The sequence below is a fragment of the Panthera tigris genome, chromosome D4 (assembly GCF_018350195.1).
Source record: "Panthera tigris isolate Pti1 chromosome D4, P.tigris_Pti1_mat1.1, whole genome shotgun sequence".
Lineage (NCBI taxonomy): Eukaryota > Metazoa > Chordata > Mammalia > Carnivora > Felidae > Panthera > Panthera tigris.
The window spans coordinates 58604480-58617951 of NC_056672.1; the positions used below are offsets into that span (position 1 = coordinate 58604480).

Below are 13472 nucleotides of genomic sequence, written 5' to 3' on the forward strand. Positions count from 1 at the left end.
AGTGTAGGAAGCAGAGATCAGGGAGGAAAGAAGGGACCGTGGCTGAGGATGGTCTGGGTACAGCACACATACCTCACGACTGGATTTCCGTGGTACAGGATATAAATACCAGCCTCCTTATTTGAAAAGATTTGATTGTTCCGGATGACGCCTTTCCCATTGCCAAGGACAACAATGCCAGAACGAAGGCCGTGGTGGATCTGGTTACACTGCAAGGGAACAGGAGACACCAAAGAAGACAGATCAGACCTGCCAGCAAGAAACCGAGTGCTCAACTGCCAGCCCACAGCAGGGCCGGGGTGAACACAGTGGAGAAAGCGCCCCTGAAGCCCCCTGCCTAGCACATGACAAAGTGAATGGGCCACGCTGCTGCCCTGGTGCACACATGCAAAGCTGTAAGTGAGAATCCAGAGAGAGGAGTCTTCACTGCCCCGCCTCTTGCTCTCCATCCGCAAGGCATGCTACTGAACGCTGCTGAGCCTCCAGAGTCCTCCAAACACAATACTCCAGCCAGGCCACACGGTCCAGGGTCCAGGGAGCTCAGCACCCCACTACATGACAATATTGGCCACGTGCAGTCCCAAGCGGGCCACCTCCAGGGAAGAGTGAGAGCCATTTGGCTCCTACTCCCCACTTCCCATTCAGGGAAGGCCTGTGGAAAGGTGTGGCTCTGGTGAGCCTGATTGTTCCATGGGGCATGAGATCACAGAAGCTGTATGTGCTACAAACAAAGACCCTTAGATTTATTTCGAATATCTCTTTGTACGCATGGGGATGCTGGCCGAAGGCCATACAGTATGCAGCAGAGCCAGATCTGAAACCTAGTTCTCCTGCTTCCCAGTTAGCTGCTTTTGCGCAGCGACATTTTCAGGTCATAATAAATGATAATAAAATTGTTTCACTCTGTTAATTTAGAGCCTAAATACATTCCTATACTTAAACCAGGAAGTTAGCTGTTTCTCTTCCAAAACAATTTCACAGAAGCAAAGTTCTAGTTTGCTTTAAAACGTTCCACGCTGTAAGCAATCCTATTCTTACTCACTTTCCAGATTTTCTCCTGAAGGATTTGGCAGACTCACCAGGGCAACCACTGCCTAACACAAGTCCCTCACACGGTTGTGAAAAGCGAAAAGCTTGGAGAGAGAAGCGTAAGCAGTGGCATTTCCATCCCCACACCCTTTCACAAAGCCAGGACAGAAACATAACGCCCCCTTCCCCTCCACCTGCTAAACTGGCCTGTCCCCTCTGTCCCTGGGAAGGCAAACTCCTCTCATCTCTCTGGCAACAGTGGCATTCATTTCCTCAGGCAAGGCCGTGCATCAGACGCCAGCTGCATGGCAGAAATACAGTGAGAGGAAGGGGCTGAAAGAGGACGATGGCTAGGCATGTCTTTTTAAATATAGTTAGGAACTTTCCTTCATCTGCATAGTTAGGAACTTTCCTTCATCTGCATTGGCGAGGGTGGATTTTTTTTTTTTTAATGTTTATTTAGTTTTGAGAGAGAGATAAGGAGCACATGGGGGGGGGTGGGGTAGAAAGAGAAGGCGACAGAGGATCCGAAGCAGGCTCTGTGCTGACAGTAGTGAGCCCAACGTGGGTTTAGAACTTACAAACTGTGAGATCGTGACCTGAGCCGAAGCTGGATGCTCAACCGACTGAGCCACCCAGGCACCCCAAGGGCAGTCTAATATAATGGGTTAAGAACAATGACCCTGAGTCAGGACGGCCTGGATTCAAATCCCAGCTCTGTCACTAGTTGTATGATTTGGGGAGGCATCTTTAGTGTCTCTTTATGCCTCAATGTCTTTATCCATAAAATGGAATATTAATTCTACCACACAGGGTTGTGTAAAGATTAAACCACAAATAAATACATACATACAAAGTGATAAGCACTATGCATAAAGGCAGATATTATTTTTTCAAGGCCATAAGAAGTCTGGGCCATTCCTTAGTTCCTGGAATATGTGTCTCTAAGGGAAGGCCTGAGCAGAAAAAGGCCTCTCATGTCACTGGTCCTATCTTCTACCATTTCAAGTGGCTTTCACATTGGTGTAAAATCAAATCCACATGGCTTCGCAACATTCATGAGACAAATAATCTTCAGAACTAAACATCATAAATGTCCTTTTTATAGTGAAGAATGATCTAACATTTTAGTTAGATCCAGGTATCTTGCAGGGCAGATACAGTATCTTTATTCTTCTCAAACTCAAAGCCAACCAGAACCTATCAGAGCTGAGGAAGTGCTCTGTGACATTTCCCTGTCTATCTGGTCCTCTTTTTTCCTGACAAGGAGACTGTAGGGAGGTGACTTATTCAAAGCCATTCCTATTACGTGAAGAAAGAAGACAGAGAGTCACAAGGACACACAGAGAAAAGGCCAGGAACCACTTGCAAACAGGAAGCAATATAAATTCAAGGTGGCAACACTTATGTAAATAATCTCAGAAAAGGCTTCTGAAAAGAAGCTACTCTGAAAAGAGCATGAAGACAGAGAAAAGTACCAGTATGAGTGGGTTGGACTTTTTCCGGATGTCTACTCCTGCCTCCGCATTGTGGTAAATGTTGTTGCCAGCGATCAAGCCTCCGCCCTCCAAGCGAAGAAAGATGCCTGACGCTCTGCAGCGGTGAATGTCATTCCTGAGCATGACGATCTAGGCAGAAAAGAGAAAGCCATTTGTTTTCTTCTCACAGGTTTTTTAAAAAAACCTTTTTTTAAAAGAACACCTGAGTTCTTTCTTTACCATCTGCTCCCTCCCTGCTATTCCACCAGCAGACAAGGATGGCCTCTTCCCACCTGGTGTGCTCCCAGGAGCTGAGGAGCAATGTGCCCTGCCTGCCTCTGCCCTGTAGGCTCCTTACCAGCCACAGTGGTTCGTTAATAAAACCTGGACCTAAGCTCAGCCCCGTGCCCCGTGTTCACAACTTGTGAACAGAACAACTGGCTCAGGGAATGGAAAGGACCCTCAGAGAAGATGGGATTTAGTGGTCTTCAAACTCTACGTGCACTGGGGTTACATGGAGATCTCCCCAGGTTCCAAGGGCACAGCTAACAACGAATGGAACCAAGGTCCACATGTGCCTTTGCTAAAGTCACTTGTCTGAGGGGTGTCTAGGTGGCTCAGTTAAGTGTCTGACTCTTGATTTCTGCTCAGGTCATGATCTCACGGTTCATGAGATCGAGCCCTGTGTCTGGCTCTGGGGCTGTCAACGCTGTTAGAATTCTCTCTCTCTGCCCATGCCCCACTCACGCTTGCTCTCTCTCAAAATAAAGTTTAATAACATAAAAAAATAAATAAATAAATAACAATAAAATAAAATTCACCTGCTTGAGAAAGCACCTGAGGATAACCTCCCCACTTTCCCTTTCACTTTATAAGACAAAGGCCTATTCTTATCCATTCTGAATCTTTCTTGAGTGTATTATCCTGGGGTGCTCCTTAGTTTGGAGTTCTAAGGGAAACATAAGAAGCATTGGTACAAGGAAGCATTTAAACAAGGTACTACAACCCAGCACAGAGCTTATTTAAGGGGATGATTGCCATTTACATTTTCTTTTTATACTTAATAGGTTATTACCTATAGGTTATACTTAATAGGTTATACTTAAAAGATTCAGAATATATTTGTATTGTTCTAAGCAATTGCGTATTAATAGTAAAAACATTATATCAGGATAAACTGTGCACTACTAGTAAATAATAGACTACATTAAAATAAAAGTCTAGGGGTGCCTGGGTGGCTCAGCTGGTTAAGCGTCTGACTTAGGCTCAGGTCGTGATCTCACAGTTTGTGAGTTCAAGCCCTGTGTCGGGCTCAGTGCTGGTGGCTCAGAGCCTGGAGCCTGCTTCAGATCTGTGTCTCCTTCTTTCTCTGCCCCTGCCCTGCTTGCACTCTGTCTCTGTCTCTCTCAAAAATAAATAAACATAAAATAAAATAAAATAAAATAAAATAAAATAAAATAAAATAAAATAAAATAAAATAAAATAAAATAAAATAAAAGTCTAGGAGGGTAAGGTACAGTGGAAGTCCAGTTTCAAAGGGAAGCTGTTTAGGACAGAGAACGCTGACCAGAGCAGTCACTGCTCCCCCCCCCCCCCCCCCCCCCCCCCGACAAGAACAGAATCAGATAATGCACAAAAATATAGCCTTTCTTGAACGTGTCAGAAAACTGAGGTTGCAGGGTGGCCAACAAGCCTGAAATCCAAGGAAAACAGGCACCTCCCAGGAGACAAGATGGGAGCACTTGCCTGCACAGCTGCATATGGAGCCACATGAACCGGTAAGGATTCAGCTACAGGGTTCAGTGCATTGTTGAAGGCCAAGTGTGAATCAGTGTGAGAGTGCAGAAGCCCTGGGAGTAGGTATGTCCACTTCTCCAGAGACCTCGTGAGATGCTCACAAGGAAAGACCGGGGGACAGGACAAGAGACTGAAGACAGATAGCCTCCCACATGGTGGAGGCATGGGGGAAAAGGAGAGCAGCTACTACTGTAGGGAAAGTACTAAGCCCCTCTTTGAATTTTCTCCCCAACTTCCCTGTAGAACAAGTCTTCAGCAGTAGGGGGAAGGGCAGCAAACCCTTTCACGGAAGGGAAAGAGAAAACCCCATCTTGGGCCCAGATATTTAGAACCTCCCTAATGCTGGGGATGAGGCAGGACCATTGGAAAGTGCCTACTTCCAAGACCCATAGACACAGCACCTGCCTAAGACTAAGGACAAACTGGGACACAGGAGAAAACCTCCCACCAGCCCAGAGCCACAAGTGACCACAATCTGCTGGGAAGGGTGAGACCATGGAGACAGCACCGCCCCCCAACCCCCCAAGAAACAAAGAGAAGACCCTAAAAGCAGAGGAAAAAACCAGCACAAGGTAAAGAAAAACATGAAGAATGCTGAGGATAATCATAACAACAAAACCTGAACTAGCTTAATCCTGACTAGATTGACCCCAAACCTGGCCCTCTAAAGGCCTAGCATGAGAAGAAGTGTGCCCATTTCCACACATAAATGTGATTGACCTCAATCTCTACTTTCCTAGATACTTGACTTTCAACTAAAAATGGTAAGATACACAAAACAGCAAGAAAAACATCACAGTTTTCTTTGTGGAGTCCCAAGCAACTGGGCTTTCTGCCAGCCTTACTCTCCTGGAGATGTTCTAGGAGGCAGGGAAGGGTGGCTGCCCTCTGGCCACTGGATCAAGGCTTTGCTTCTAGGCATGGGACTAGCTCAGCAGGTCCTGCACTCCCTGCACGCCCACAGCTCCTGCTTGTATGAATGCCACTTAGCATACAATTGTACCTGATGCTGGGTACTCATGAGAAACCATGGATTTTTTTTTAAGTCAAAAATCAGGAATATCAGTTTCTCAGGTTCCTTGCTAGAGACTCACAAGGAACTATAGGCTGCACAATTTCTTCCCAAAGCCTCTGGAAGCAACAGTTCAAAAGGGCTCCAAGTAAGGCTGTGTAACTTTTCATTTCTCCTTTTCGATGACTCCCAGCTACCACCTGCTCCCAAGTCTGCACGGCAGGGTGCATCTCTCTCCAAAGCCCCAGACCCAGGAAACCAGACAGCACCTCTGCTAGATGTCAGACATGCTCCAAACTCAGCATGACCGGAACTGAACTCAGCAGCTCTCTTCATGTCCTAATCTCCCATGTTCCTGCTATTGTCTCAGCCACTCAGGCCAGAAATCTAGGCCTCAGGGCTTTGACTACTCCCTCCTAAAGCCCTCCTTCCTACCTCTTCAGACTGCCCTGTCCCCTCCTGTTTCTGAATCACAATTCTCCACTGCCCCTCATTGATCTTGCCTCTTGCCTAGTTCCCCTCCATTCCATTCTCCAGAAAGCTGACAGCATGAGCTCTTCACATACAGATCTGACCATAGTTTTCTGCTTAAAATCTGTCAGCGAGTTCCCATTGCCTCATGGCAAACTCCAATCTCTGTGGCAAGACCTCTGTGCCTCAGCTAGCTGACTCCCTTATCTCACAGCCTCCCCTCAACGTCTGGCCGTCTGAGTTACCTGCAACTCCCTAAATGCGTGCTGTCCTTTCTCACATCTGGGCCTTCACACACACACCTCCACGGTCTCATAGCCTCCCCTTGCCAACTCCTACTCCTCCTGGGAAGCTCAGCCTGGGCACTGCTTCTCCAAGAGACCCTTCCCTGAGGCTGGGCTCCTATGCCACCCATGGTACCTCCATCATAGCATCTCTCACACCGGACTTTAAAAAAATAAACAAAAAACATTTGTTGAGCACTTGCTATGTGCCAGACATACTACTAAGCACTTTATATATATGACCTTAGTTCATCCTTACTGCACCTTGGAGACAGGTAGTATCATTAGTCCAAAGGACACATAGCTAATAAGGGGCAGAGCCAGAATTTGACTCAGAAGCCATATCCCTGGTAAGTATACTAGGTGGGAGGGTGGGGGGAGACCCTCCTGGAGGGCTCAGACCAGATCCTATCATCGCGGTACCTGAGAGCAAAACTATCACCTATCCTTTTTATCTGACCATTATCTCTTATTTTCTATAGGCTGATATTGTGCTTTCCTGGTAACATCATCTAAAATCCTCTTTGGAAGTGGACTGGGCAAAATGCAATTAAATGCAATTGCTGCTAACTGTTCTAGAAGGCTGCAGAGATCTGCAAGACTCCCATGTGACACATGTGCAGTGCCCCTCAGCTTACTAGGTGCTTTGGCAATATTAAGGTACCGAATCCTCACAAACCCCAGTGAGAGAGGCAAGTCAGGGAAGCTTGTTTCCATTTTACAGAAGAGGACGGTAATCCTCATGGTGGATCAGAGGAGAGGCAAGATTCAAATTCAGGAGCTAGGCCATGCTTTCTTCCAAAAGGCCATGTCTTTCCTCTGAGAGGCTGTTCCTGTGCTCAGTGGCTTGCAGGATCTGTAGACTGTCCTGCGGCACCCTGAAGAGCCTGCAGGGTGATGACTGTATCAGGGGCAGGATGGACTTAGCATAAAGTCCAAATATCTCAAAGGGGCTTTTCAGGCCCTGGGCAAGGTGGCTTCTGCTCGTCTCCCCTGCCTCATTTCCAACCACTCCTCCCTCCCCAGAACACTGTTGAATTTAGCCCCACACCCAGGCCCCAGTGCAGAATGTTCTGGCTGCCTAGAATGCCCTCACTCTGTACCCCCTTTTCACCACATGCACACTATTTTCCTTGGCTGTCCACTACTCGTCCTACAGCTTAGACACCTCTTCTGGGGAGCCTTCTCTGGTTTGGATCAAAGCCAGTAATCATATGTCCCTCAATTTTCTCTCATCCAGCTAAAGAGCCCTTGTTCCTTCTTCTAGGACTAGGGGGACATGGTTGAAAGCAGCATGACATAGCAAAAGGAGTTGGAAGACCTGGGTTCTAGTCTCAGTTCTGCCACTAACTTGCTGTGTGACCCTGAGTAAGTCACATTCCCCCTCTGGGCCCTGTTTCCTCTTCTGTAAAATGGGAACAATAGTTTCTGCTCTATCCAAACCAGATGATGGAACATAAGGGTGTGTTAGAAGCTTGTATAAAGATGCTTTAAAAAAAATAGCCTTCCTATGTATAGCCACAGGAGCCTATCTCATCAATCAAAATCATGTTCCTAGTGACCCAGGAAGGCCTCATGAATTTGCAGAGTGAGCCTTATGACAGCACCTTGCTGTTATGTATACACCGCACTGCATAAGTCAGGTTCCGGAAGATGTTTCCTTCCATCTTGGCTCGGCCATAGGAGCAAACGAAGACGCCTCCCTTTCCGTCCCGGAAGAGGCACTTGCGGATGAGGCAGCCCTGCACAGAGCTGGCCAGTGCCATGGCCTCCTTGTCCTTCTGCAGCTCCTGCTGCAGAGAGTTCAGCACTAGGCAACTGGGCAGCTGAATGGATGCTCCTGGAAGTGGTGGGCCTAGAAAGGAGCCCCCCAGTACAGGGCGTGGGCCTTGCACTTGGTAGGACAGTCTGTATGTGAGCTGGTCCTCGTCCTCATCCTCACCACTGGGACTCAGGCCTCCATCGCTGCTGTCTGGGGTCTGGGCCACCCTTTCCCCATCACTGCCCACCTCTGCCTCCTGTGAGCCAGCCTTGGAGCCTGGCTTTGGGGAGGTAGAAGCTGGGCTGGTAGGGCTTTGGCTGCCTTCAATGACAATGTCACAGGTCCTTGGGCTCCAAGCCTGGTCCCTGCTCTCCAGGTCCAGGGACATTAAAGAGTCAGAATCCTCTGTGGGTAGCACACTGGGGAGGACTTGATAAGCCCTAGTAGATACTTGTAGGCCCAGTTCTTGTCTGCAGATGGGTGGCCCTCCACAGTCACAGAGTTGTTTTCACTGCCCACAAATTCACAGTTTTCCAGGACACACAGGGGCACATTGTGCAGGAAAACATGGGTGTTTTTGAAGGTGCAAAACTTCACTTGGCAGGTGCCTGGGCCATGGACCTGGATATGCCCATTCTCAAAGTTGCAGTTGTCAAATTGGACATGACCCGATGTTGTCTGAGGAATAAAAAAGAGAGAGTGGATAAAACAGGGATGAGAATTACTTTGTTAGGCAGTACTCTAACTGCTCCTTAAGGAGGGTGGAGCACGGAAAGGCCATTTGTCCTGCTGATCCTATCCTCCGCCCCCCCAACCCCCCGCCCAGGGCATGTGTCAGGCCCCCAGACAGGAAGCTGCACTGCATCAGAGCGGTGAAAATTTGGAGTTGCCTGCCTTTCCCTCCTTCTAATCCCAAAGGGAGGGGGATGAAAGTAGAAACAGATAATGGCAGGAAAAAGTTCACGCTGTGCAGCAGGGCTCTTCCTAAAGACCTCAAATATGAAGTAAATTCTCCCAATACTCAAGAAATGCTTAGTGAGAACATAAACTTTGAGGGGTAAGGATGGGGAAGAGGGAAGAAGCTGAATGATCAGAAGGATGCTGTGTGAAATGGATCAATGGTAACCAGGAGAAGGAATGTCACTATAGAGATGATATGGAATAACAGGGACAGCTTTGAACTGAGAGAAACACAAGAACTGGTTGGGATTTGAGCATGACTTTACTGTGACCCCTGAAGGGCGAGGGAATCCTAAAGTGGTATCTCGGTTATGTGAAGGAAGTGTGAGGTCACGAGGTGTTGTGCTAGGTCTCAACCCTTCAGCCCACTTTCCATTCACCATCTTCTCTCAGCCCTGCAGCACCCCACAGAGCATCAGCTTGGTGTCTGAACTTAGGACAGAGCCAGGCAGAACCCTGAGGGCTAACAGAAGACAGGCCAGGAGGGGCTAAGCCCTGCCTGGGCTGGGGCAGGCAGTACGGGATGCCCAGCCACAGGTACTGGGAAAGAATCCAGCCTGTCTGGCAACTAGAACATAGCAGGGAGTACAGCAAAGAACAGCAGGCTACGTCCCTAAAGAGGGGGATGAGGTATGCTGCCACAGCTGGGCAGCACTGAGCAGTGGTTAAGATGGGCTCTGGAGTCTGACTGCATGGGGCACTCCCATCTCTGCCTCTTTCAAGTATGTTACCTTGGATAGGACTTCACCTCTCTGAGGCTCAGTTTCTTTGTCTGCAATAGGGGGCTTACCAGCTAATGAAGCAAAAGGCGGAGAGCCAGATACAAAGTTGGCACCTAATAAAAATTAGCTATCATTACCTGGGGTCAGGGACACAAAGGACAGAGACTCTTCTCGGGGAGGGAAGTGCTGAACCCCACAGCACCACTCCCCTGAGCCCCTCAGCTCCCAGGCCTGACTGAGAAGCCCAGCCACTCTGTATTCCTGAAAAGTAACTGTTTCTGGATTTCATGCTAAATGCCACCAGATGGATTTGAACTGTAAAATGAGGGAATGTTCCATGATTCCACTGAGTGATCCAGACACATCCACCCCATGAACAGTTTCTACATTCTCTAGCAGTGACCACCCTTGAGAGCCTGGCCTGGACCTTACTTGCCTTAACCTCTGTAAATTCTTCCTTATGGCTAAGTTAATTTTTTCTAGCTGCAATTTAAGTCTATTTTCTTTTACTTGGTCCTCTCTGTAGATGAACACCAGCTCTCTGGAGATGCACAGCTGTTGTTAGGGTTCTCCTCAGAAGTCACTGAAAACTGCTGTGAAATCACTCTGGCCTTTGCATTTTTCAGGCAAGGTCATCCTAGCTCCTGTCCTGTTTTCAGTTAAAAGACAATCACCAGTGGAGCACTGATACATGCCAAGCATTAAGCCAGATGGTGGGCTGGGCTACAGAGAAGTGTTAAGGCCAGGCCCCCACCCTATGAGGGTCTGCAGCTGCACTTCTAAGGGGGAAGGAGAGGCTGAAACCAACATTTTACCCTCAGAGTAAATGGAAACATCGAAGGTCTGGAATCAAACTTTCTTCTGGGTCTACAGACCCACATAGGAATCATTCATCAGTCCTTCTGAAACAACCTAGGCCTAAAAAGTAGGCTTTTAGGTTTCCAAGGAATCCAACACAATGTAACTTCAAAGGGGCTTACAATTTGAGTTCTGGATTTGAGTTCTAACTTCACTAATTATGCATTTGAGAAAGTTACTTAGCAGCATCTCTGAGCTTTTTAGTGCCCCTCATCTGCAAAATGGGGATCCCACGTGTACTACCTACCACGAATGTTTGTTGTGGGGATCAAATGAAGTCACCGATGCAAAGTCACCTAGATTATCAATATAGGCTTTGGATCCTAGCTCTGTCTCTTACTATGTCACTTAATCTTGCTGAGCCTCAGTTTGCTCATCTATAAAACCGGATGACACTACACATCTTACTAATGGCTGTAAAGCATATGCCAGGCACACAGTCAGGGCACCATAAACGACTGGTAGTATAGCGATCATTACAAACTTGAGGGACAATTTGTTGTTACTGGTAGAATAGTGGCAACATAATTATTATTGATTAGGTACAAAGTTTACATATTACAATGTTTCTATGCAAGGTAAAGCTGTAAACCGCTCTGCCAGGACCTACCAACGTGTCAATACATACTTTGCTTTGAATACAGCCTGTGTGCTCTGTGTTACCAGAGGATATGTGTTGGGCTGGTATTTCCTGAGCCTCTCTCAAGTCACTCTTGGTGAAAGCCTGACCTTCCTTGATCCTCCTTCACAGGGTGGGGCTGACATGCTAAAGGTCATTGGTCTTGCATAGCCTCCCCTGGCTTTGCCTATCTCTGAGCATGAAGTGTTGTTCTCTGCTTCCTGCGACCATGTGGCATACTCCCAGACCTGGCTTTCCCACCTAGCTACTCCCCTGTGGTTCAAGTGCATCCAGTGGGGAAGAGGAGTACAAAGCAGTTCGGGTTCTGAGTCCTTGGCTTATTTTTTAATACAGTTTTGCCAGGAATAAAGCAGAATGTTGATTGTTACTGTGCCCATTTCTTAACTGGTGCAGAGGAGCGTGTTACAGGAATAACGACAAAACTCTTAATTCCAACAAAAAGGGGTTGCAAACCCACTAAAAAGAGGCCAAAGCCCAGGGTCAGGACTGGAGAGGCCACCTGGATATGGACACCCACCTTAAACATGAAAGGGGAGAACCAGGCCGGCATGAAGACAAGGTTGCACAGGCGTGTGGTGGAGCAGTGCTGATCAATGCTGGCTAGCAGGGCCACTTCACCCAACTTCCCGTGGCCTACGATCTCCACGGGTACCTTCAGGATGATTTCACCTTGCTCTTCATACACACCTGGGAATAGCACAATTCGGTCATACAGGCTAGCCATGGCCAAGGCACTGCCCAGGCTGTCAAACTCATGGCCTGGCCCAACACTCAGGGTACGGCGTTCCCTCCTCCGGCGAAATAGAGAAAAGCAGACAGAGGACTCCAAGTCCAGGGCATTCTTGGTCCATGTCTTAGAGGCAAGGTAATGTTGCTTGAAGGCCTCCCTCCAAGACTCAGGCTCCACATCGGGCTGGTTGGGCCAGTTTGGGTGGCGGCATTCGGTGCATCCCAGACACAGCTGCCGCCAGCGGGTGCTGTCGAGACTGAGGATCAGGTCATACCAGGCTCTGCACACCAGGCTGCAACGGCCCAGGTCGGGAAGGTGCAGATAGGCTAAGATCATGCGCCACAGCTCCAAGGGGAGACCGCCGGCCTCCATGGTCACCTGGGAGCAAACACAAAACCAAAGAGGTTTTTGTTGACCCCTCTTACAGTTCTTCTTCTTAAAATATTCCCTGCCTTCTCGTGACCCCAAGGGTGTGCAAGAGAACAGGGCCCAGCCAATCATAGAGCTCCATCCCCTCAATCAGAATCCTCCTCTGCGATTGTTCCACCTGGAATCAACAGGCAAGACTCTCTTTTCTCTTGGTCAGAAACTGTAAGGATATAACCCCCAAACTGCTGTTCAGCCATATTCCCCACTTGTGGAAAGAACCTTGTGGGTACCAGAGCCAGGCAGAGATGAGGAGATGAAAGATGAAAATTGAGAAAGAAAGAAAAAAAGCGATCACACGTATATGTGTCCTGGAGGTACTGACTCCAGACTCCTGAAGCTGCTCTGGCATATGCAGTTCTTTCCTCACTTCCAGGAGGTACCTCAATGGCCTTCTAATAAATTCCCTTTTTTGCTCAAGTTAGCTTGATTTGGGTTTCTATGACTTGTAGCAAGGTTTTGGACTAATACAGAGGGAACCCACCTTTCACTGTTCCAGTCCTAGAGCTCTGGACTTCCCAGACTCCCAGGGAAGGGACCTCTATTTCTTCACAGCAAGAGGAATGAGAACTGAGGCAGTGAGTGTCCGTCTGTCTGCCTCTCTTCATTACCAGATCACATAATTACACTGTACTCCCATGTGAGGCAGCCTCAGGAAAGACTGATGCTGGGTCAGGCTGTGAGTTTTGGTCCTGGCTCTGTGGCTGGTTACTGATGCAACCCTGTGTCCTAAACACCTACCATGCTGGCTGCCCAGCCATCTGCGCCCTTGCTTTCTACCCCAACAACAATTTACCCCACATGTTTAGAGATGCAGAGCTCCCTGGTAGCTCTGTCTGTGAAACACTACTCCCCAGGCCCTTAGCAGCATATAGTTGGGATGCTGGATGGCTCCAACTGGACCACTGAAGTCTCCACTGGAATAGGATTTGCAATTCTAGAATCAGGTTGACTTCTTTCCTGAATGGAGAAGAATGTAAGGCTTCTTTCCTGAGCCATAAACTCAGGAAGAGTTGCTAATGACCATTTTCTTTGCGGGGGGGGGGGGGGGGGAGGAAGGGCAGAAGAAGCTAGTCTATATTGAGAGAAGAACGAATTGGAGACAAAGAAATGAGCAGAGAAAAGGGCAGAAACCATGCCAGTTCCTCTATGGCACTCCAGGTCACGGCTCCAGCCTATGCTTAAGGCTCAGCTTTATCCTTGCCTTTTGAATTCCATCAGCTAGCTCTGTGCTCTTGTGATAAATTCTCCTTTTTGGTTAAGTTGGCTTCATTGAATTTCTGTCATTTATACCTAGCTAAAG

The 13472-nt window shown here is 48.0% G+C and overlaps 1 protein-coding gene across 1 annotated transcript in view; it reads right to left on the minus strand.

Moving 5' to 3' along the window:
* The window catches only part of FBXO10 (F-box protein 10), a 52793-nt gene that overhangs the window by 13119 nt on the left and 26202 nt on the right, over nt 1-13472 (minus strand). The window contains 5 exon segments of the mRNA XM_042964768.1: nt 73-209; nt 2508-2657; nt 7679-8250; nt 8253-8511; nt 11531-12121. Coding sequence (XP_042820702.1) covers nt 73-209; nt 2508-2657; nt 7679-8250; nt 8253-8511; nt 11531-12115 — 1703 coding nt within the window. The 5' untranslated portion in view covers nt 12116-12121.